The sequence below is a fragment of the Anoplolepis gracilipes genome, chromosome 2 (assembly GCF_047496725.1).
Source record: "Anoplolepis gracilipes chromosome 2, ASM4749672v1, whole genome shotgun sequence".
Lineage (NCBI taxonomy): Eukaryota > Metazoa > Arthropoda > Insecta > Hymenoptera > Formicidae > Anoplolepis > Anoplolepis gracilipes.
In genome coordinates this window covers 8315438-8342380 of record NC_132971.1, presented here as the reverse complement: position 1 = coordinate 8342380, position 26943 = coordinate 8315438, and the positions used below count along the sequence as shown (strand labels likewise).

At 32.9% G+C, this 26943-nt stretch overlaps 2 protein-coding genes across 6 annotated transcripts in view; one reads left to right on the top strand and one right to left on the bottom strand.

Moving 5' to 3' along the window:
* Tn (tripartite motif containing protein thin) overlaps window positions 1-26943 on the top strand; it is a 72848-nt gene that overhangs the window by 3198 nt on the left and 42707 nt on the right. For 3 of the 5 annotated variants that reach the window (XM_072911437.1, XM_072911439.1, XM_072911438.1), the window contains exons 2-3: window positions 601-705; window positions 26730-26911. In XM_072911437.1, the coding sequence (XP_072767538.1) occupies window positions 26732-26911 (180 nt within the window). In that variant the 5' untranslated portion in view covers window positions 601-705; window positions 26730-26731. Of the gene's footprint in view, window positions 1-600; window positions 706-18895; window positions 19221-26729; window positions 26912-26943 lie in introns of those variants that run through there. The other 2 variants (XM_072911434.1, XM_072911436.1) reach the window with 2 other exon arrangements.
* Window positions 1-26943, bottom strand: part of LOC140676414 (uncharacterized) — a 57265-nt gene that overhangs the window by 22641 nt on the left and 7681 nt on the right. The window lies entirely within an intron of this gene.

The window sequence follows — 26943 nt, the reverse complement described above, 5'->3', positions numbered from 1 at the left end:
ATCCGGGATAATTTTTTTAATCGAATTGCGGAAAAATTCGCTCAGCTTCATCCCTGCGTGCTATTAACGCGACGATGTAACAACGAGACCGTAACGTAAATTACGGTAATGTCTACCTCCGCGAGACGGCGTTTGCCGGAGAGTCTCGACGCCCGGAGGCGTCATCACGCTAATTAGGATTCTCATGTAATCGCCGTCAACCGCCGTCAACGTCCGGCTCTATTTTTTTTTTTTTCCTCTCTGTCCTCGATCCTGGCGATGTTCCGTCCACTAATCACGTAGTGTCCTACGCGCAGTCGTTCTGAAATACGGCCAAAATACTGTCGTACCGATCGGCTCATCTTGGCCGGTCGCTGTCGTGTCGCCGAGCCATCTTCATTAAACGCCTCTCCCTGCATGACAATGCGCTTAAATTTACACGACACACTCATGCATCATACGTACATGACATGTATGCGCGATGACGATTTATGTGGGACGCGGAAGCGAAAATTGGCGGCTCCCAAAATTCCTTTGCGCACAATTACGTCGCGTCGCGTCGCGTCGCGTCGTGTCGTGTTGAAATCGTAGTTTAACGATAGTGAATATCTGGTTTTTTAGCTGTCACAGCGCTGAATTTCGGTGACTGGAAAGTACAAGCACTCGGGGGCCACTAGGAAGGGTCCCCAACCGAGGAAGACCGCCGAAAGGCGGTCAACGAGCCTGGTAAGAAATTTGAATGAAAAGCCTGCGTGATTTCCTTTTCGAAAATGTTACAACATTATATTTCGGGCAGCTCTTGCGTGCTTTGCATTAATATTTGCTCAAATAATTAATATATATTTAACATTGAATACATATATTGATAATATTGAATTTATGAATCATTATATTTGCTATCGTATATTATAGATACGAATTTTATTACAGCATAATTAACAAACTTGTTACACTATTATAATTATACATTAGTGATATATTTATTTCAATTGGGCATTACTAATTCAGCATTTGATACATTAATAACGAAGTTTTTGATAGTCTATTAGCATTAGCTCTGAATATAATGATTTTATCTGATCTCTAATGTTGTAAAAATAATTACGAGAAAACATTATGATATTAACGAGTTTGATAACGATTTTGTTAGTAAACTTTGTCTCTGTCAAATCTACCTGTTCATTAAAAGATGCCCAAATTTCCCAAGAATAATAATCACATTATCATTACATGATGGGAGAGAAAGAAAGAGAGTTAATAAGAAAAAGTCATCGAACAAATGAATCTGTACTAATCAATCTTCGTCGTGCGGTAGCTTATGATCTATAGCTCATTTTGCTGGAGGGTTACCGATTCTCTCCTTTTTCCTTCTTGTCACTGACCCACCAAGCTTTGTTTCCACCGCAAACTTTTATGTTGTAAAACTGACGTGGAATAATTATGTTTATCGATTAGTGAAAGGGGATAATATAATGCGTTTCGATTTATTATAATAGATGAAATTCTGTGACACCGGTGAGATAATTAAAACCCTTGGCAAAAGCGTTTTTGTCTCGAGAGGGATTTACATTACAATAAAATAAAATATTCTAATATGTTGCATCATTGTTGTACATATGTTAAAATTATAAAATTGTTTAATTATCACAAAGAATAAATGTGAAATATTAATAATACGAAATTTTGCATATAACGTAAATTAATTAATAAAAAGTAAATGTTAGAATTAAAATAAAATAAAATTTTTTTAATGTAAACAAAATATAAATTCAATGAATGCAAGATAACAGAATACAAATTGCAGAATAAAAATCTTTTATAAATATGTAATATATATTCGATTTTAATTTAATATTTCTCTTTATATTTTTTAACTGTATGTGTGTATGTGTGTGTGTGTGTGTGAGTGTGTGAGTGTGTGGGAGTGTATCGTTATTTTCTCCGAAATATAGAAATGTCATAATATAAAAAATTTATTGCAATGCACGTCAAAAAATTAGTCACGTCAATATCATCCATATCGGTCTTATAAATGTTTCCAAGATAAAACGTTCCAGACAGCTATATAAGTCAGGTCGATATTTTGCAAAAATGAGCACAAGATATGATTTATCGAGTTTAGAGTAGCATAGTATGTAACGCCTGATATCGCATTGTAGTTAGTTATCGCAGATTTCGGTCAAGTTATCGTAAAAAGTTGGCAGAATCACAAGGTTGCCAAATGAAAAATGGGTCTTCATTTGTACAGGTGGATCTACATTTATGTCAATTCCTCTCGGTAGGTACAAGAAATCCATTTCTCTTCTGACTTTGAGATCGAGAACCGTTCGCTACAAATGAGTCCCATTCTTCTCTGTCAGAAGTGAATTCATCAATCGCTTTTTTTGTATTACACATACGTTTATAAAATTGATTTTTATATTATTGATATTTTATATAACTGTTATATATATATATATATTTGGAAGCTATCATTCATATATAAATAATTGCAACATCTGAGTTAAATTTGTAAAAAAATTAAAATGTTTAATTTCATGAAAACACGTGCAAGAGAAAAGAGATCATATTTTAATCATTTATATTAACGTAATATCAATATTAAATTTATAGATTTAAATAATTTATATAATATATATATATATATATATACTAACAATATATATGCATATATTAATTACAATATATAATAATTTTTTAATATGTGAAAAAAAGCAGGAAGATGAAATGTTTTTTTATTAAGTATTTAATGTATATTCTGCTATTAGTTCTGACATATATAGCATATAACGAGCTTTAAATGCTATGTATAAGGATTACAATAATACAACCGAAATGATGCGGGCGCGAAATTTGTGTAAATCCGATGATTCATTGATCCTACGAGGGATTATTTCGGGACGTTATTTACATTATGCGGTTAGTTACTCGTGTATAAACCCGAGCCTTATTTCATTTATTTCATTGCTGTTGTAAAATATTCGCAACTAAAAATGCTTTGTTTTATCCCGAAGAGAATTGAAGAAAAATAATTTTTTATTATTATTAAATTTTTAAATAAATCATTTTATATTATAATTAAATTATTTCATATTATAATTTATATTATATTATAATCGATATTAAAATATATATGTATTATATAATAATAATTATTATGTATTATGTATTATATAATAATAATTATTATGTATTATGTATTATATAATAATTATTATTATGTATTATATTATGCGAGAGATATAGATTTTGTAACTCAAAATTTATTGAAAAGTCTTGAAAAATATTCTGATATTTTTGTAATCTCGCGATACATCATTATGACTGATGCACTTAACAAATATATAATTCTTTCTTAGCACAGAAAATACTTCAGTTGTGCACGCATTAAAACGACATCGATGATGCGCTCTGAAGAACACTAACTTTGGTCGATATTTCCGTTCGTTACTTAACTAAATCACCCCAACGATTAAAGAGATAATTGAACTAGTTAAGAAAATACTATTGTTCTCTCGCGAAGTTTTACACTGCATCATCTCTATACTGGAAGTAATCTTTGTTCCCTACTTTGGAATCAATATAGCGTTGTAAGATTCATAATGCAATTGTTCGAATGATCAATTTATCATCGATATCTAATTTTATGTTTAAACGAGTTTGCTTAAATACATTTTCGTTTTATTATTAGAGTTTATTTAAAAATATCGAATTTATTGTTATTTGGATATATACAACACAATTACACTCGGATTATTACACGTGCATATGTTAATGAATTTGATTTACTAGTTTGTCGCATAACTTTTCGGTCAAACCGAGCCATTGTGTCTTCCGGTTGTATTTTCACGGCAGAGATGTGTTACACAAGATGGTGAAATCAAGCGACGTTTAAATCGTCCTTTCTGCCGAAATTAGATCACTTTACTGACAAACGACAAGTGGATAAAGCTCTAGCGACGTCTCTACTTTAGTGCTCTTTTTTTAACGCTCTTCTCGTTCTTCGTTTTTTCTCTCTGTCTCTCTGTCTCTCTCTCTCTCTCTCTTTCTCCTTTCTGGTCGTACCACTCGCAAGAGCGCCGAAGACTCGTGTAGCAAAAGTAGTGAGGGGATTGCTGCACGATTGAAAGGGTGCATCGCGAACTAACGAGCTACAAAGTGCATCTAGGCACGTAATAAATGTCGTACAAGAAACAAGAGCAACATATCCCGAGTATGACGGCCTCGCAAAAAATTTTCGACTGCATCATCGACGAATATAAATTCTAAAATAGATGGCACATTTGTTTTGATTATTAATCATTTAGTACCGTTCCACAGTAATTCGTGTAACAGATAGTGATATTTTACCCGGGAACAGTATAAACCGTTAATATAAATATTAGTTATAAAACTAGTTTAAAAATAACAATATAAACTGTCGTTGATGTAAATATTAGTTATAAAAAAATTTAGATGTCGCGTGTGTAAAATATTCATATTTTATTATTAGTATATATATATATATATATAATATGTATATTTTATTATTCGTATATATATATAATATAGTACGTATAATATACGAATATTATAGCTAATACTTTCTTTTTATAATATTATACAAAACATTACTGTTATATATTACAATAGCGGTAATATTAGATTGCGATATTACAATGCGGTTTGACCTTTCGCATCCACGTGCATTACCCGTTTAAGTGACCCAATGCATTTTGTGAAACATTAGCGTATTCACCGAAATTAGAAACGCCAGGCAGCGTTATAATTTTACGCGGTCTCGCGCTATATACATACAGTCGCGCCCCATATCCGACTGGATAATATAATTCTATGGTACGCGCGTAGGTTGTAACGTATAGTTAAGTATAAGTAGGTAGGAGCATCGCCGAAATGTGCTTGAATTTATTGCGAACCGTGAATCGCAGCGGCGCGGTCAGCAGAAAACCGCGGGCCGCATTTTCAACCATAGCGCGTAATCCGCTGGGCTTCAGTGAGAGACCAGCTTGGTTTTCGCCCGGTGACTTTTATGCAGCCTGCTACTTGATATTTCAACGTTGTCACCGCGACCGCATAACGGTCGTTATGTCAGAATGATAAGTTCATCGCAGCACGCAAAAACCGCGCACGAAAATGTTCTGTGGGCGAAATTCAAACGGATTGAACGAAAATATTTTAGGTATTTATAGCGCATTTCTAGAGAGGAAAAAATATATATACAATATATATACACGCGAAAAGATTTTAATATTATGTTGAAAAATATTGCGCATCTCTATCAATCATAATTCAACTCTCTCGGGCATATATTATATATATATCTCGACTAGTTTCTAGTTAATTTTCAATAATTTTTCAAGTGGAAGGATACATCTATCTTAAATACTTTGAAAATATTAAAGACGAACGATGGCGTTTCTCATTTTCATCTTTATCCGCTCCTTCTATTCGTTGTCGTTGCCATACTCGCGATTAATCCTTCGCGCAAACGAGATTCAAAAGCCGAAGAGGCAGGGATATAAGTTCCCGGGATAAGCGTACCTGATATCGATGCCTGCGAGCAGATTTTCTGAACTTTGTTTAAGAATTCGCGGCAAGAGGATTTATAATTGCAAAACTCTCTAGAAATTGATTTTCGAATTAAACTTGACATTAAAATTCTCAGTAAACCGCTTTTACAATTATAAAATTATATGATTTTCAGATTATTACAGCTTTAAAATACTTAAAATTGAGAAGATACAGACACATAAATATATATATATAGATATATATATATATTGATTTATTAAATATACGATTTTAAGAATATTATGACATTACAGCTTTAAAATACTTGAAGTTGAGAGAGCACAGATATATAAATATATATGTATATATACACACTCTTGTTGTGTTGTGTTGGGTAGACTCTGCAAAATCCGATTATCAGAGGAAATGAGCAGCATATATCTTCGGAAGCATCTCGTTCTAACGCGATTAACGGTGGTTTTCTTGACGCGATCCATTCATAGATTAAATCGTGCTCGGACCAAACAGTCATTTATGGTGTCCGACAATCGTCTCGTTCTCCAACGCTTCCACGATTAGTACTTGCCCTCAGACAATTTGTTATGGATCACCTTGTCGCTTTTGTCCACGAGCGAATCGTTTGCACGTACGGCTGAATTGTAATAGCGGATATAATCGCTGAATTACAGGACATGCATTTCAGTCGGGTTCTACGTCGCTAATAGGATTTCGCGCAGAAATCCGATGAATATCTAGGATGTTTAGAATGTGATTGGCGAACACGAGCGAACAGATGACAAAAATGAATTCTACGATTTCATTCTTTGCATTTGTAAGTATCGATAACAAGCTGCTCAAGAATTTCCTTTTATAGACATTTTAATGGTCTGCTCTATTCGGATAATTTTTGATGCGATATAAAAATCCCATCAAGTCGTAAAAACGACTAACATAAGAATAAAAAGGTTCATCAAACAGATCAATCATATTGGAAATTATATATATAATTCTTGTTTGTTTTATTAGTAAATAATCCATAAAGAAACAATTCACTTTTTTACGCCTTTTAAAATTGTTTTCTGAAGTTACAGTCCGATGTTAAAGGCCAAGCGCAATATGAGAAAACCACAGAGGTGTAAAGTGGCGTCGTTTCCGTACCGTATCCGGGATGTTTTTTACTACTTTGCGTCACACGAGCCACAAACGATATATACAAAAGATACGAACCAGTCGAGTGTGTTTTTGACACCGAGAAACAAATATAATACATAAGGATTGTAAAATTCGTGCGTATTGCTTTTTTTTTTATCATGTTGCACGGATATATTCAAGCTCCTTGACATGCTAATCGTTGCTTTTATGGTGAAATAAAATGTTTGACTGGCACAAACCCCCTTTTAATATCTAGATCAAAAGTCAGTTTCTCGAGTTGTTTGTATAAATTTTTTTCCAATTCAGCATTGAGATATTTTTTTGCCAACTTATACCAAAACTCTTCACAAGAGAAAAATTTGATATGAAAAGGGACTCGCAGATGTTTTATATTCATAACATTAATATACACTTGATTCTTCCAGAGCGTTACGTGACAGCAAAGGGCATTCTTACTGCAGTTTTCCATGAAAATGTTCCACTACTGCGGAAATTCACAAATCGCCCGAAAATGTAATTACGTTAACTGCCGGACAAAGGGCCGTCATTTAAAGCCGGGCTTTGGCTTTATGTTTCACGACGCTTGGCAATGCATAAAATAACGCGCGATCGTGACAAAAGTGACATACTGTTGCAGATTAAAGGGCAAAAAGCAATAGAAATGATGAAGGGAATGGAAGGATTATATAATGAAATATATATCTTTGTATATATATATATATATATATATATATATATATATATATATATATATATATACACGTGAATAATAGATTAACGCGACTATATTAAACTACAGCTCTTCTCTCGAGACACTTGAATTTCTCCCCTTTCCCACCCTCTTATTATAGACTAACGAGACGCTTTATATCATCATTGACATCTCAAGTGCAATCCGGTGATAATGTAACTAACGTTTCCGATAATACACTTCTTCGTAAATAAGGGCGCTGCAACACAACCGACGACATCATCTCGCGTCTTATACCGGATGTATAAAACGTCCTATCTAGTTTCTCGCCGCAGAAGAAGATTTCTCTCTAATCTTTTTCATCGTCTATCTCTACCTATATATACTTACTCCACGACAGGACTCTGATCCAACAATAAGATTTGCTCCGCCGCGCCGTTCGTCCGTCTGTCCGTCTGTCCTTTCCCTCATCGCTTCCCATGCAAATGATAAAGAGACTATTCACACTAGATGAAGGCGGGACCCATTTCGCTCGCGCATTTTATATTTTCTCCCCCATTATTCTTTCAGAACAACACGCCGCGCGTCTTTTGTTTGCGTGACAGAGTTTTATAAAAGTGCAGGAGAGATAATAAAACCATGCCCGGTGGCTTTTCTCCATATATGTTTATCGGTTCTAAAGAACTAAAACTTCGTAAATCTTCTTTGCTAGAATTCTTGTTACGTAACGTACTGACTTGTTAAATAGAAGAGAGAAAATTGCCATCTTTAAAATTCAAGAAATTATTTAGCGAATATTTGCTTATTTATCGAGTAATTGATTTTGTACAAGTTTTATTATACGTAAGTAATTTAAATAAAGTATTTAACGATTTTTTTTCTACCTTGATAATTTATTATAAAATTAACGAAAAATCATGAGCTTTCGCATCACGTTAAGAGTATTTTGCCATAAAAAATAATAGGATCGTTATTCTATGCAAATTTCGAGACTGCCTTTGCATAAGAGTATCGTTCAATTAGATACGTGTAATGGCAGTCATGCAAGAAAATTGCAACTTTACACCGAACTGTCTCAAAGTACTTTCTTATGTAGCCTATTTATGCATTATGCAAATTTTTTTATAAAAGGGTTTAATACTGTTCGAGATCTTATATTAACGATAATAGTGGTCATTAGAGCTTTACTGCATATCAGTTAACGGGAAGTGAACAGAAATCAATCGTAATTGTGTGCTTTAAAAGATATGTTAAGTATAGTCGACGGTTGATGACGTATTATATTGTGCTATTTTCGTTGCTACTTTACTACAACGAGATCTATTTCACAAGATTAATTTATAAACCCAATTTCAATTTTTTTATTACTTTAAATATTTTTTATAATTTCCATTTTTTTAATTATTTTGTAGGGCGATTACTATCAGGATATAAATTCGGAATATAAATTTACTTCACAATATATTGTCAGTGAATATTAATTTAATCGCCTAAAGGAAATATTGAATAACAGATTGCTATTTTTTTCAGTCTAAAAATAATTATCGTGTATTTGTTGTATTGTGAGATGTACTTCGATACTTGAGGCAATAAATCATATCTCACCTTTTAATTTAATACTTGCTTTTATTACTTGCTTTTTTATGATAATAGTGCCAACGGCCTAAACCTTATAATCGATATACTCCACGTCCATTATCAAATCTTTCGTCATACAAAAACACATGGACACATACGTAGAGATTTCTATCTATCTTATTCTGGTCCCCAACGAAATAAAGCCTGAGCCCCGAAGAGTAAACAAAGAAAAACTTTGGCCGTTATAACTTTGTACCGAGAGAGGAAAGAGAATGAGAGAGAGAGGGAAATGTCTTTGTGTGCTCTCAAGCGTAAATGCCCCAAAAATGATCATCCGATGCATTTGTCTTTTCACAAAAGTTGGATGCCTTTGGTCTAGTCGACTTTCCTCATGCAAAAATTTAACGTATATAGAAGATTAAAGCAAAAGTAAAACGAGAGAGAAAGAGAGAAAGTCATGAGAATAGGGGATATATGGGGGCTGAAAATCGATAGCGCAACTGGAATCTTCCATCCGTATCGACGTGAAAAAGAGCGATACGATCACATGCCCAGGATTAATTATGATTAACAAAGCAAGCCAGTTTGATTCCCAGTTTATATTGACCGGAGATAATTGCGTCTACGGCTTTTTTTTTTTCGAACACAAAACATGGAAACTCTTTTCTCTTTCCTTTTCTCTTTCTTCGATGGATGTCTTTCACTTTGACGAAACCTCGAAAGATACTGAGTAAAAGAAAGTACGCTGTAGAAAGAGGGCTAGAAAAGACATTGCAAGAAAAGAGGGCTAGAAAAGACATTGCAAGATTTCTTACAGGATGAAAGAAGAAGGAAGACCTAGAAATGTTCCTTATATCACGGAATTATGAGCTTCAGAAGTTGCACGTAACGATTACACTTAGAACGAGAATCTGAAAAGTTGTCGAATCCTTGAAGGTTTTCACGCATAAGTAATGACTGTATTTTTAGAGGAAATATCCGCAGCGATTTTATGATGCGCTTTTTTTTTACGACCTTTACGACTTACAACGGCGGTGGAAATCCAGTTTCATTTTTATTCACTTACGCAGAAGATTTGTTACGTTATAAAGTTTCAACTTGTAGATTCTAGTCGTACTTGAAGACAAAGCTTCTACATATTTTAATATCTAATTAGCATCAAGTGTTTGCGTTACATCTCTTTCTCTTTCTCTGTCTCTCTCTCTCTCTCTGAAGTGAGACCGAGAATGTAGAGTACTTCGAAAAGTCACTAACTACAAAATATAATTGAGCTGTGCACTTTGAGCTAGGTACGTATATTTCAGTTGAATCTGCATTTCAAATACGTGGATTTTTTAAACACGTTCTCCTTTGTATATAATTTTATCTGTCGTGGTATCTGTTGTGGTATTTGAGTTAGGTGCGTATGCTTAGAGTATGCAAAGTGTGCAAAATTAACCAGAGTATGTATAACGTCGACCTCATTTTAAAGTCAGAACGCGTGATATAAAACCTCCCCCACGAGGCATACTTAAGTTCTCCACGTGTAACGATTACGATAAAAGGGAGTGGATCTTCTTGCGATATTCCACTTGTAACATTATCTAATGTTATAATACATATTCCGATTATTTAATATAAATTGAACAATTCATTTCGCGCACGCTCACCATTACATAGAGTAAAATAATTATTAAAAACTCGATATGACTAAAGAATAGACAGTATCTCTCAGTGATTTTAATATATTATAATCCACATTTTATCATCGACAAGAGAGCATCGCGAGCGATGAAATAATGTTTGATCTAGAATAATATGCGAAAGCTTTTAGCAATGTTGTGTTCTTGATTTACGACAAAAAAGTTAATTAAAATTAACAATCCTAAGCATGCTGATTATCTCTCTTTGTTCATTCGACATAGTTCCGATTCCATCATCTCGACATAGTCGGCATTCTATTGTTGAGTGTCAATCTACGATCTCTCATTTGAATAAAAGAACAGCTATATAACCGCGTCGACGGATTAATTGAAAAACTCCGGAATAATGTGTATAGTCAAATAAAAAAATCGAGAATTATACTGCACTCTAATTCTTATATTACCCAGGCAACTATCAACAGCGAGAAAACAACAAACGGAAGTTAAAGAGAGCATTAATTAAGTATATTATTCGAATCAAACTAGACGCTCCAGAGTTTAAAAAGCGACGATAAGTCCGTAATTTATATTTTTTTTTTCTGGAGTGCAAACGAACGAGCAAACTATATAGCGGAAATAAATTTCGTGGAATGTAAAATTTTTTTTAGAGATATATGCTAAGCTAACACAATCGCCGTGAGAAATGCGAGGACACGTATTAACAGATTTATTTTATAGCTATTCCGAACATTGAAAAAAAACGTTAGTTATGTTTAGTCTCGGCTATCCAATACTGATTTTTTCCTACAATACAGATGAATATATGTGAATATTTATATGTATGCTGATAACCATAACAATAATAGCGAGTAACGAGCAAATAAATTTCCAGATTTTTTTATACGCAAGGGTAGTAGTGTGATATCATTTATACGATTTAATCACGAGATTACCAGAGGTCGTTTTATATATTCGCACGAGTAGAAGTTATGAGATCTAAAGAATTTTAAACGGAACTTTATTACGCTCCCGGAATTAATTAAATTTGTTCGCGTTTTCTTATGCCTCACGCGTGCAATAGACAGAAGCAATTGTACGATTATATATATAACATTTAATACAATTTTTCCGTTCTCTAATCACAATTCCCTTAATGTCACGAGAAGAAGATGCAGAGAGACAGATAATTTACATTATTTCTCAACTCCCATCTGATCAGTTTATTTTCTTAATACACACACTGTGAGATAATCAAATAATAATACATTTCAATTTTACGAAACAATGTCTAAAAAAGATTAATTATTTTAATAGTACGTTTTTTTTTTCTAAATGAGCGGAAAAATGAAGTATTGTGTTGCGCAATATTGTGCGAGACGTCGCTTTCTCGCGGAAAACAATCAAGCGCAGTTACGAGGGAAAAGTCTACGTTTCTCGTTATGCGTGCGAGGCAGACGCAAAAATAAGAATGAAGTTGACCTGGGCGAAAGCTGAAATTAAGCCTTTTTTATTCTTTCCATTTTGCGCAGCATCGCGCGGTTGATCCTGTACCTTTGTCAAATGAGAGTAGCTGCGGGACCGACAACTTAATGAAAGCTGGTAATTGAAAAAATTCATGAATTAACACAAAAAAAAAAAAAAAAATAATAATAATAATAAAGAGAAAAAAACACGCGGCTCTTTAAACAGACGCGTGGGCAATCAATTACAAAATATAACTCGCGAAAATTAATACATATTTGCGTATTCCTCTTCGCGCTTATTAATCGCCTAAAATTAGGTCGAATCTCAAGTACAATTTCTCACAGATATTACCCGATGATAAGCAAATGATTACAGAACATCTATTAAACTGTAATATATTTTCTTTTTTCTGACAAATGCGCGCATTGATAAATTTAGATCAGATCATGGAGTCGATTATATAATAAAATATTGAATCGCGCTTTCTGATGAAAATGGTTAATGCGATTTAAAACTGACAATGAAAAATATTTATGTGCAACTGTAGTATGAAGCGACAGTGTGTTATTATAATTTGGTATAAAATTAATTTAGGTTTAATTAAAGTTAGAAAAATGGCGAGTAAGAACAAACACTGTTTGTTATTAGGGCGCAAAAATTTTATTCTAACAATAAGTAACAAATTAATTTATTATACTAACGTACGTTTCAGTCAATTTTATGACCTTCAGTGCAAAAGTACAAAAACAAATGAGAAAAAGCACGGGGTTTTTATAACTAAATATAACTGTACATTAAAGCTTGAACTTAGAAATGATATTTATTAAAAAAATTTTTCTAACTTAATTTTATATCTTTTAAAGAGCTTATATATTATAATTATTTTATTATAAATTAGAGTCTAGTGGTGGTATAATAATATGTATATTCTGCGATATATATAACCATTTCTGCATGACGGCAAAACTTCCTTAAAGTTTCTACTGTCAGACAGAACATGATATTCTAAACTAAAATGTTAAGCTAAACATGATACGATTTTAATTGGGATAATGATGATGGGGAACTGATCATAGCTCTTGATACTACAAAAGACTCTTACTGTATAATACTAAGCAATAATATTATTCTTTCAATTCTTACCGTCTTGCAATTAGAATAATTGCGCTTAAGTTGAGGCTATAAATAAAGTTACTTGCGTAATTCATGCAAACAAGGTGTTTTTAACCAATTAAAAATAGATCGGATATAATTCCTGACACTGGATTCTCGTTAAAAATGTTGCATAACGACGGCAATGTCGACTTCTTCGAACTTGGACGGAAGGAACGGATAAAAGAAACTAGCAAACGAGTCAGGAATGTAAACAATATATCTTGCGCAAACGCGAAAGAGAGAGAAAGAGAGAGAGAGAGAGAAGGGGACAGTAGATCTCTCACAAATTAATTCACGTGCTAAAATTGAGTTTCAATTAAAGGGAAAATGGTAAAAAAAAAAAGGAAATATTGCGATAACTTAGTGCGATAGCTTTCAATCTAATAGCCAGAGTAAACGAAAAGTGAAAATAACGATAACGCGGACAGAAATTTCGCGTCGAGGAATTTCACCTTTGAAGAATGTTTGCTATTATTGAACATCGACAACTTGAAATCCATACAATAGCTTGGGTCAAACTCTGCCTCGCACAATACTTTCGATATACCACACATTCTTTTCTATCAAATTTTTATCAATCGTATGTATGGATTACGATCACAGTTTAACATATGTCAGTTTCTACTTATATTCATAAGGGAAATTATAATGATCGATATTTAACAGTATATTTTTAGTTTTAAATTAACAATGTTACATTATACACAAATAAGTAGAGTTGCTATTGAAATTTATAATTATAATAGAAAAATATAATATTTTGAAATATACTTGAGATATACTTATATATAAACATATATACATATTGTACACAAGAATAATTTTATAATTTTAATATTTATTAAAATATATTTTATGAGATATTTTTACGCAACATGTAATTTTAATTATCCAGTTAAAAGATAAACGATGTATCGAGAAGTGCAATGACATAATCCTATTCCGCTAATACTTTCATACCGGAATTGTAAACTGTTTAACCTTTTTTAAATAGATTTAATCTCTCTCTTGTCTCCTTTTCTCTCGCTCTCTGTACACACATGCAGAATGAGGAGATCTAATGGTTGATTAAGCGTAACATTCGTTACACAACAAATCGATCATCAACCTACTAAACACTAGAATTAACAATTGTGATCTTATTAATTAACAGTGACTGGTTCGTGATTACGAATGTAACGGTTCATCAAATCAAAGGCCATCCATTATTAACATGTTAAATCGTCAATTTAATAACAAGCGATTTTCCATAAATTTTACATGTATTATATTAATTTTACATATATTTTTTTTTCATTTATTTCATATACGCTACAGTTTCTTCTCGAACTGTATAATATCGAGAATAAAATAGCAACTTGTTCCAACATTCATCCGTCCATAAGGATTTTATCTCAGATTTAGAAGAATCTGCCTCTTTGATGTTTCGCACTGTGTAAATTATTTTGTAGAGCGGTAAAAGAGAAAAAGTTTTATATTACATTCTTTTACTGTTATGTGGTACATATTCCACGCACATCAGACTTACCGTTATCTGCACCTCGTATTCCTTAGCCCGTTCATATAGAGGTACCTTTGATTCCGCAGACGCGCATTCAAATATTGAAATGTCGTTGCAAATAAATGATTAGTTCGTCCGAGAGGCGAAGATAAATAATAAATCAGGGAAGAGAGACGTGCGAGGAGAGCCTCATGCATTATGTATCGACGCTGTATAATATGACGATTGCCTGCGAGCTCGTCGAACTGGAATTTCGTTGCATCCCAACGGAGATTCGTCATTTATCGACGAAAATGTGCATTACAATATTTCATTATTCCGTTACGAAACGAAACGGCCGCGGGACGCAATAAAATTAATGTTGCGCGGTCCCGCGTAATTCGCAAGATGAAAAAATTTCCAGCCTTGGTGGGCAGATTCGCTCGCGTTTTCCAGTATCATCGTATCCAATTAAACACGATCGATCGGTTTGTTTCCAACGATTCCAATCCGAAAGACCGGGCGGTCCTTCTCCCCGAGTGTTCCATTTCCCGTTGCGGTAATTAATTTATATTAATCAAGCCGTACAAAATTTCCGGCCATTATCAATCGCGCCTCGCGCGTCTACTCGGCGCAATTCGCGACTTTTCAAACTTTTTAATCGCTTCCCTCAAGTTTTCTCTCATTCCGATAACGTTGTTCTTTCCCCGTTGGACTCCTGCCATCGCAATAATATAACTTTACCCACGTATTCGTGGGAAACGGCACTCTTGATTGTGGAATCGCCGCGCATCTCGCCAGTTTTGAAATATAATTCTTTTATCATGTCTTTTTTCAAGCTTCGCTCTTTGAACATTTAAGCCGCGAAAATGCGAAAATTCGATATATATAATTATCTGGGTTCTGTTTAAAAATTTTTATTTACGAGAGACTTGATTGTTGCTTTAAACAGGTATCTTATTTTTTCCTTTTTTTTTAGAGATTTTCTTGAATTTTCTTATATCTTTAATGGAGAATTTTTTCTTCGTTATTATATTCACCATTTGTACTTCTATTACTGAAAAGTTTGCATGTATACATTATAGATTAATCGAGTAACAGCATCGTTAGTAAACTTTTGAGAGAAGTTAAACATACAATAAAACTTTCATATATTTTTCAACTCCCTCGAAATTGCAATCTCGCAATTCGCGATATTGTAAGGCGCACCTAATAAATTATTAATTCAATGTTAACTCTGGAATTATGGAGTAGCGAGGTTTAGTTGACTTTTGACGAAAATTCTCTTTTGCGACGGAGAATAATAAAGGCGGAGCATCTAGAAAGTTGCACGGGGAATCTAATTATTGGGGACGAACCCGCAGTAAACACGAAGTACTTCAAGTGCTTCATGCCACTAACACGGTACGTGTACCGCACGCTGAAAAACGGGACAATACGGATCAGGGGAGTAATTAGGATCAGTATACCGGGGAGTTTACTTGTTAAGAAAAACCGAAAGTTCCGCATTGAAATAAAATGACGGGAAGTAGTACAAAAACACTTTACGTCATTGGCAAGCAACGGGAAGCGCAAAATCGTAGCTTGATGAGAAAGTTAAGAACAAGCAAGAGGAAGTAAAATGAAAAAAAGTCAGCGATAAATCAACGATCTCCCAAGCGCGTTTTATCATTTCGTTCATCATTTTCCGACGGATATTCTGGATATTCAGATTAAATTGAAAGTGATAAATTGTGCGCGGTAAAATGACATTTAATAGAGGTAATAATATAATAATAAATAACGCGCGGGAATCTTTGAATGTAAAATTTGACCGCTGAAAAAGATTTATGTATAAGTAATGTAATAAATATAATTGCCCCTGCATAAAATCTCGAGATATATAGAAACGTAGGTCAAATGCATTTTGGATGGAGAAAAGTTCATATTATATCGCAGTGGTATAAGAAAGAAGATTTAAAGAGTGCAAAAAGAGTGCAGGACGCGCAGAATTCGCCAGGAGCCTACGAGTTTTTATAAATGCGGATGACGGTCCAGAAAAAACTTAGAAAATCAGCCAACGAATCCGTGATGAATATGAAAGCGGAATGTGTTAAAAACTCCTCGTAGTCTCGACTTCACCCGTCCTAACTTTGTCTCCTTTGATAAACGCGAATTTTTAACTTCACGTATCAGTATGCTTCTAACTCATATCAACTTTATTACGTTAAAACACTGTCATCCTCTGGGTTTGGTGCAAACTATAAGAAATTTCATCTACTTTCTGCGCATCCCCTAAAGTGATATTTTTTCACCCTTTAACTCTAAAGTCTTTCACCTTGTCACCTAAATTAAGTTGAAAAAGAAAGATCTATATATATACATATATACGCATATATTGTATCTCATTTTTTTCATAAGACAATTATTAAATACTAAAATCTATACATTTTTAAAATGTAATAACAATTCCATTTAATGGAAACAAGTTCATCTAGTTTCGAATAGAAACGGCGAATATATAAAGCCTCATCTAGCATAGCCGTTCGAAACGGGCGGAGCCAAGAGAAGTCGAGAGATAGCAATCGGAAAATCTATTTTCCCAGGGATACTCACGGGCCAGAGAGGGAGAAGGATGCGAGAGGGATGCTTTTAGAACGGATATAAAGCGTAAATGTACATCGCGAGCAAGGGAAAACGTCTCACGGTGAGGAGTGGCACCTTCTGGCGCACGGAATTGTAGTTATCGAGTATTAAATTCGCAGGAACGGGCTTATGGCGGACTTATAAACCGCCCGGATAATTCCGGCTGCAGAAAACTATCTTGCCAGCGTGAGAAAAGCTCTGGTCGATAAACCGTTCCGGCGCGGTACTATTCTAAGATCGCGTTGAAAATAAGCGGTGCTGGATAACGCGCGGGGCTAAATATAACTGGGCATCTCACGGTAGTCGACCGCTATTTCACGCACGAACATGGATTTCAACGATCTACATCTTCCCTCTTTTTGCAATCAATATGTGTAACGTGCAACGTGATTTATCTATTTAAGCACTCGACAAGGAAATGAATTTAATTTAAATTTGATTTTATTAACTTTAAAATTGATTCTAAAAATGCGAGCTATATATTACGCTAAATCGTACAACTATTTTATAATTAATTTTTTCCCGTTACGTTTTCTTCGACATTTGATATGATTATTCGTCGTTTAGATTTAGGCAAACGTGAAAGGTCATAAAGACGTTTCGAATATTTAGGAGAAGCTTATTTATACATACAATGAAAAGAAGAGGACACGATATTCGATGTAGCTGAATGTTTTCTGTCAATGGAGTTTCCTGTGTGAGATCCGATAGTATCGTTTATCCGCCATGCGTATAAATGGGAAACGACCCTACCAAAAGTCCGATTTCCTATTAATGTTTTTTCTTTCACGAGCTGTGCAGACGATTGTTTGGATTAGACGTTGATATGGATCTCAAAATAAAAGGAAATAAAAGTGACGGATATAATACGAGAAGAAAATATATTTGCGATCAAAACAAGCAATATTCTATTGTTTGCAATTTCTGTCACATACATGGCTATTCATATATCGGTTAATAAGAAAAAAAAAAAATATATATATATATATACATATATATATAAATGTGTATATATATATATATACACATCCGTACACTGACACCACTTGGCGCAATTGGCCATTTGGCGCAATATTGTTCGCTGTAGTTATTAAAGCTGGCTGTGCCAGCAGATTGAATAGGAATTCTCGTTGATCCACGCCGACAAGAGAGAGAATGCATATTAATGTTGACATTAAACAGGAACGATTATTAAACGTCCTCGTTACGCATATCATGTCATTCTGTTTCTATAAAACGGATAATTGGAAATCGACTATCGAATTCATTACTCCACGCTTTGGAAAAAGAGAGAGAGAGAGAGAGAGAGAGAGAGAGAACAACGTGAACTCTGCTAATTATTGTAACATCGGTATTAAATTGGAGACTGCATTCTCCGCGAGAGAAGCATTGTTTAATCAGTTTTTGAAAAATGCAAATTGTTGGGAGGGAATGACACGTGGGAAAAATTGTCCGACTGCGATCGGAAAATTGTGCTTCTTCGTTGCGTGTATTTTGTGTGCTTTCTGCCGAAGATCTCGTTCGCCGAAAACGAACCGCCGGAAATCGAAGGTCCTCTCGGCTAAGTATAGCCCGCGCCGCGCGAGCATAAGTCTGGCCGGTGACGTCGAGAAGTGTCAGTATACTGGATCTCTCGCGTGGACCGACCGATTCCAGAAGCGCGACGATCCAGAACGCTACGTGTCAATTGCGTGTATCGCGATATGCGCGAAGCTCTCTTTTATTCGCGACAAGAGAGAGAGAGTGCCAAATATTTCAAACATTTTGTTATTGTCGGTCGCGACACGTGGATGGATGATCAATAACGCCTCATGTGTGAGCCACGAGTGCAAAAAGAGTTCGAAGATCGAAGATCGTGATCAGTCTGCGACGTATCAACGGATCACAAAGGGTGGTGTCTTCGATATCGCAACGTGTATCGAAAGTGTATTTCACTGGTGCTTCGACGGACAGATTCGACTGGGTAAAGTTTTATTTAATTTCTTATTATTATTTTTTTCTTTTTTTTTTTTTTTTTTTTTGTATCATCCAGAATAGAAGCAAGAAATGTTCTTTTTAATCGAGATTGATGGAGTTTGCTGCATTTTTAACTTTAACAATTTTCAAAACTTTGTGAAGCTGTAACAAAAATTTTTTATATCAAACGAAACTACGACAGTGTGATGACGGTCTGAGAAAATAAATAAGCATCAAAGACGAGTTTTTAATTGTGAATACAAATTGATATTGAATATTTTACCTTTAAATTTCGAAGCGTCTCAGTGTTGGAAGTGCATTTAAATAATGTGGCGGACATTTTAACGAACGTGTACTCTTCCCCCATTTTGGTCGCAAAATACAGAGTCATGCCGAGTGTCCTTAATGTCACTGTCTGCCCGAATGAAATTAGGGAGATTTATCTTTCTCCTCGTATACATCGGTGAGCGGGTTACGAGACATTAGTCGCGCACAAATTACATGCTGTGCACAAATTATTCGACATGCCTGTCGCTTTATAAGCAATTTAGAATTCGTTGATTAGACCCAGGTGCATGGCAGATTCCTGGCGATCATTTAGGATCTGCATCGATCATTAAGCGGTTGAATTTAGGGAATATGTAATCTGATTACGTAATAACGTGACATTTATACATATTAATTTAGCATTTCCTTAGTTGAAAAAAATTCAATAATCGAGAGAAATCACACACATCACACAAAAAAATAGGATTTAATCTTATTTTTTGATACACTTTTAATTTATACACATATGTATACATATATATATATATATATAATATAGCATTAAATTCTAAATACATTTTCCAAACTAATTAAACTGCATATAAGTATTACTTAATAATAAAAATAATATTATTAAACAAATTTTTTTAATTTTATCAGCGACTCCATTATTATCAGTAATTATTTATTAATTCAATAATTACTGTGCTATTAATTTCTCCGAATTTTAATATAAATAAAAAAAATATGCACATATACAATATAATCACGCAAATTGATAAAAGTACGTTACAAAGATAGAATCAAAATTGAACGTGCGAGGTGCAAAATAGCAACGTGCTGTGCTATTTCGCGAGCATTTCGAGATAATAAATGATAAATCTAAATTTCCGCGAAATCTTGGTATTCAATTACGTCGTACGCGTACGTCTCGCGAAATACATTAGATGAGGAGAAACGACTCGAAATACTCCGCTTTCGTGAAATAACGCCCGCAAATTCTGCCTCCTACAGACAAAGGAAAAAGCTGAATCATTCGCGACGCTGTTTATTTTGCTCCACGAGAATAATGATGCGCCACGTGCAACCGCATTTCACTCGGACGCATGACACTCGGACTTTCCGAATTCTCATTATGCGACGCGCTCATTGCGCTTTAAGTGGAAGAAAAGCTCATATATAAATATACATATAATATTTGTTTGTTATTAAAAACCGATATTGCATTATTATATGTAATTAGTCTCATTTGTCCACATACATTTTATATAAATATATTGTATATATCTATGTTTTACAAATTAACCCCTTGAATAATATATCGATTTTTTTCAATTACTTTGTTTTTCAATTACAAATTATTAAAATAATCATATAAATAATTTTTTAATAATAAAACTAAAATAATATTTTAATATTTGTTAACTTATTATTAAGATTAACAAAAAATTAAAATAAAATGTGCTCTCAAAGATATAATTCTGTGTCATATCCTATAAAGAATAACATTTTCAAGAGCACATTTTTATTTTAATTTTTGTTAGACTTAATAATGAGTTAAAAAATATTAAAATATTATTTTAATAAAATAATATTTTAATATTTGTTAACTTATTATTATAGACTAACAAAAAATTAGAATAAAAATGTACTCTTGAAGATGTCATTCTTTATAGGATACGACATAGAGATACCATGATTGAATAATTAAAATAACAGCGATAAAGAATTTCTTTAAAGTCATGCGTGTGATCTGTTATTGTTATTGATAAAAAATTTTGTACACAGGCAACAGATTTCTCATTACTCATGGCATTCTCCGATGAAAATACAACTTGAACGCAAGCGCTGGACTCTCTTTCGAAAGACCGAAAAGTCCCCGTGATCCACCACGAAATATGATCACACAATTCAAGCGTGGCGAAACGGGGATTTAAATAACGTAGGCGGGCATCTCTCTATCTCTCTCTCTCCCCGGCGGGCTTTCGAGTGAAGTTTCGAGGCTCACAGTCAAAGTGTCAGAATTAGCATCCCGTTTCATTCTCATGGCAACGTCCATGAAAGTTGCTAATACAATCGTTGCTCGCTGCCTGTTGCACCCCCCTCTCCCACCCACCCCTCGAGGTACACGCAGAGAGAGAAAGGGGGAGAATTTGCTTTAAGATCCAACAAGTGGTTCGTCTAACAGTAACAATGCTTCCTAATGTACTAGCTTTAGCCATTGTGTCGGCTCGGAAGCGCGATCGGTCCTCGACGTTGGCGACCTTCGGCGTCAGTAACGTCAGAAGCGCCGAGAACTTGCGAAAGCCAAAACGAATTTGGCTCGACTTCTGCCTACGTATCCGGTTCGAACAATCTCTTTTGAACGTTCCGCATGTGATATTGGTGCGTGCGTATACGAGTGTGTGTATTAAACGTTATTTAAATTTATCCGAGACTATGTTCATCCCGGTTCTTTTCATGATTGCCATTTAATCGATCTCAATATAGAGGGAACCATTAAGATTTATACATTTTTAATTTATTCTTAATCCGAGTTAATTGCAAAATATATAAGTGCTACGAATATATGATATATATTACATACTTAGGCAGGCTTAATTTAGAATACGGAATCTATGCGAAAGAAGTGTCAGTTGTGAAGAAGTTAGTTTACAAAATATATATATATATATATATATATATATATATATATACACATAACTCTTTGCAAGATATAACTCTTTAAAATTTAATGAATAGTCAAAAATAATATAAATTTTAATAGAATTGTAAATAGTTATAAATATTGGAATTTTAACAAAACAATCAATGCAATTGTATTGGAAATTTAGAAGCTCAAATTTCCTCGTTTTTGCCTTGAAATTTTAATAAAGATCCATGATTTTTATTAGCTCGAATCCGGATATACTAATTTAGTGACGGATAAACGTTTGCGTTGGCATCATCATCAAGATGACAAACTGCCGGATGCTTTGCGAGAAGGTCGGATCTGAAATAAGCCGGTGTCTCATGGAATTAGAATAGACATTGATTGAGTATCTCCATACCAGAGAAGACGAACTTCGCAAATTTTTATAAAACTCTCAGATTTTTTATGTACGTCACATTTGTAAATTTTCAAAAATTAAATCAATTAAATTGGATATGTTATTTTTTTGTTGTAAATTAATAAAACAGATCGATGAAATAAATTTTATATAGAAGTAATTATATAAATAATATAAGTTACAAATTATATAAAAAATTAAGTAAACTAAAAAGTTTTTAATAAAAAAAAGTAACTTTAATATTTCTCTCTAATTAAAGAAGAAACAAGAGAATTAAGTACATTATCACAATATAAAAAGAAAAAGAATATAAAGGAAAGACTAGAAAAGAATAATACAAAAGAATAAAAAGAGAACTAATTGTCAGGATTATTTTTAACTCTTGATCATCACACTAGGTTATGCTAATTCAATTCGTTAAAATTTTTAGAATTTTCAGAAACCTCTTTTAATTTTTTTTTTAAATCTCGAGTATTAGAATTTTTTAGCTATGTAACTTTTTTCTAATATCTGGCATATCAGTTAAAAAAAATTCAAAATTGTTGCATTCCGAGATAAACAAAAATATTCTGTGTTACGCCAGCACCATGTGCAGTGTTTAGCATGTGACGCTTGAATTAATTTATTTAAAACAATTTTAATTTATTTCAATTTGATTTTTAAAATGCCATAACATTAAATTTACCTCAGTTATAAAATGTAGTATTGCAAATAAAATTTTTGTTAAATTTTGGTTACATACATACTAAATAAAACGTTCGTTTCGCGTTAATCGGGATTATCTCATATATTACGCGTCTCGCGTACAAGCGCGATAATTAATTCGTAGATTGCATGAGTAATCATCCACTCATTAGCGACGTTCAAATAATTATTATGGTTACCGCGGTTTTCGATCTGTAACTTGTTTCAATGTGAACGTTGTAACAGTACTGTAATACATCATGATCTAATACCATTAACCACGATTACATTTCACGAAACTATCTCTGCAGTGAACACATTTACATAATTAGTTAAAATAATATATTATTTTAAATTAATCAAATCTAAATGTTCTACAACACGATTTTGATTTATTCAAAGAGGAAATATAATGAAACAATCTTATATAAAAATATTTATATCAAATTTATATAAAAAATATAAATATATGAATTAATATTACATATTATAAAAATATAAATGTATATAAAGCTATAATATTTATATAAATATTTATATAAGATTATAATTTTATTCCCACTTTCAGGATATCAAAAAATATTACACGAATAACACTAAAAGATATATATTGATTGTAAGCGATGGAAGAGATGTAAATAAGATTACTTGATCAGTAATACACTTCACTGTTTAATAGCGGCAAAAAGCTTCAGCATAATTTGCGTGATGAAAAGTTTTCAGGGTTGCCCTCTAAGTTCACCTATCTCTTTTACCAAATTTACGCTGATGATGCATCGTGTCTTAAAATAGAAGTGCAATGACTCCACGAAGATCTTGACATTGTCTTGGCACTCATGGTATATGTATATTACACCAGTTGCTGAGGTTCTTTTTATGCTGTAAAATCTCAACATAGATTTCTTCGAGATTTAATTATAGAGAATGCGTAATCTCTAATTAATTATTTTATAAACACACAAACTAAATTCTGTTATTTATAAAGTAATTTAACCAATATAACATTTGAAATGGACTGAAAGTATTAAATGTATCATTATATCGTTTGCACTTTTTCCCTTCTCTTTAACATTTTGACGCGAATTGCGTTGTTGAGAATACTATAAACATGTAAATATCGATCCAGTCACATGATTGTTGCAAGAACAAGCAACACAAGTTAATACGAACAGCTGTTTCCTTAATCGCTTAACTTGGCTAGATGAATAAAATTTTGGCAGTATTTTGAAACGATGACAGGTTATAGTCGACATATTAGAATAATCTATTTCTTAACTATGACGAATTAAAATTTTGCAAGATATCGAAACGTAATGAAAGAGAATACATCCTGTATTTTTGCAGTAAACGTTTTTATAATTATATTTAAAGATATTCTTGTCATTAAAACTAGAACGTAAGAAAAAGAATATTTATAACATTTATATATTTTTTAAAAATAATATTTGTTAGATATGTTTATATATATTGTTATATTAAACATATAAAAATATAGGATAAAGTAGCCTATTATGAGAGGGGTTCCTAATATGAGACCTCCAATTATTTTACAAACGCAATCATTTTTCTTTATAAATGTTACTATTTCATGTTGATAATAGATAACCGTGAAATTGTATGTAAATAACAACAGCGTAGCGCACGTGTACGGACGAGTGTATGACGATTTTATAAACGACGCTAAGGAAAGTTCTTGGATGTGCTACTTAAAAGAGATGTAAACAACATAATTTAATAGCAATAGTTTGATATTCATTTTTATTATGTTATTAACGTCAAATGCAATAATTATATCTTAGTGTTTGATCATTACTTTGAATTCTTGTACGCGCAATTTTATCATATATATATGATTTATATAGTTCCTAATATGAGATACTAGAATGTTCCTAATATGAGATACCTCATATTAGGACTTTTCTCTCAAGTAAGATAATGAATTATCAAAAATGTAAATTTTTATTTCTTCTATTTTTTTTTTGTTAGTTTTTCATTTTAAAATATTTAAAACGTTAATTATAATACCTTTTTGTGTGCTCTTTGTTGGGATGATAAATTTTTATTTAAATCTCTAAAATATGTTATTCTAATTTTATAAACGCATGATATAAAAAATATTTGAATGATATAATTTTTTTATGCCAAAAGTAAGACTTATTTTTTGTTGTTTTTTTGAAATATTCAAAACATTAATATTGCAATATATTTTTGTGCGCTCTTTGTTAGAAACATAAATTTTTATTTGAATCTCTAAGATACGTTATTTTAATTTTATAGATTTTTATAGATACACATAAGATATAAAAAATATCTTAAAAACATTTTATAATTTTTTTTTTGGTACCAAAAAGTAAAACTTGTTTTCTGTTCTGTAGTTCTATATCATTTAACTAATAATAGAAAGTATCTGTGATGTTACATTTATGTAATAAAAATTAATAAAACGGTTTTTAATTGAAAGTGTGTTTTTCTGCATTTAATTTCCTAATATAAGACTGTCTCATATTAAAAAACCTTACTATCTCATATTAGGATACTTTTTTCAAAACAAACGAATTCTTCAAGCCTAAGAAAAATTATTGTAGCAAATAAAATACACACTTGAGCTATTAATGCTTTTTAGTGGCAAAACTTGAATGTACTAGCTGTAAAACCACATAAAGGTTTTGAGTTAAAAATTACAATTAAAGAAAATATAAGCTTTTAAAAAAAAGTATAAAATATATATATATATACAGGGTGTCCGGTTGCGACCGCCCCATAGCTCAAGGACAGATAGAGTAGGTCAAACTGAACATAAAAGTCCTCTACCATTTTGCGATTTGCGCAATAATTATTAAACTATTAATTAAAAACGCTCAGCGAACGATATTATATATATATATATATATACAAAGTGTCCGGTAATAATTGCTTCACCTCTCTAGGGCTGATAGAGCAAGTCAAACTGAACATAAAAGTCCTGTACCATTTTGCGATTTGCGCAATAATTATTAAAATATTAATTAAAAACGCTCGGCGTGTGAGCGCGCGCTGTATATAGCACTCAGCATATGCTGAGCGTTTTTAATTAATATTTTAATAATTATTACGAAAATCGCAAAATGGTAGAGGACTTTTATGTTGAGTTTGATTTGCTCTATCAGCCCTAGAGAGGTGGAGCGATTATTACCGGACACTTTATATATATATGTAATATCGTTCGCTGAGCGTTTTTAATTAATAGTTTAATAATTATTGCGCAAATCGCAAAATGGTAGAGGACTTTTATGTTCAGTTTGACCTACTCTATCTGTCCTTGAGCTATGGGGCGGTCGCGACCGGACACCCTGTATATGGATACATACAATATAAAAATGTATGTATGTACATATATATATATATATATATATATATATATATATATATATATATATATATATATATAACTGCATGCTGAATAAGGCGAGTAACTTTTTTGCCCTCTTTTATGTAAAACATGACAAGATGGAGAATAAGTTTTCTTCTTTTTACAGGCATGGAGCAGTTCGAGCAGCTGCTGACCTGCGCGATATGCCTGGACCGGTACAGAAACCCGAAGCTCTTGCCATGTCAACACAGCTTTTGCATGGAACCATGCATGGACGGCCTCGTCGATTACGTTCGTCGACAGGTCAAGTGTCCAGAATGCCGTGCCGAACATCGTATACCGTATCAAGTAAGAGCTACTGAATTTTATATAAAATATTA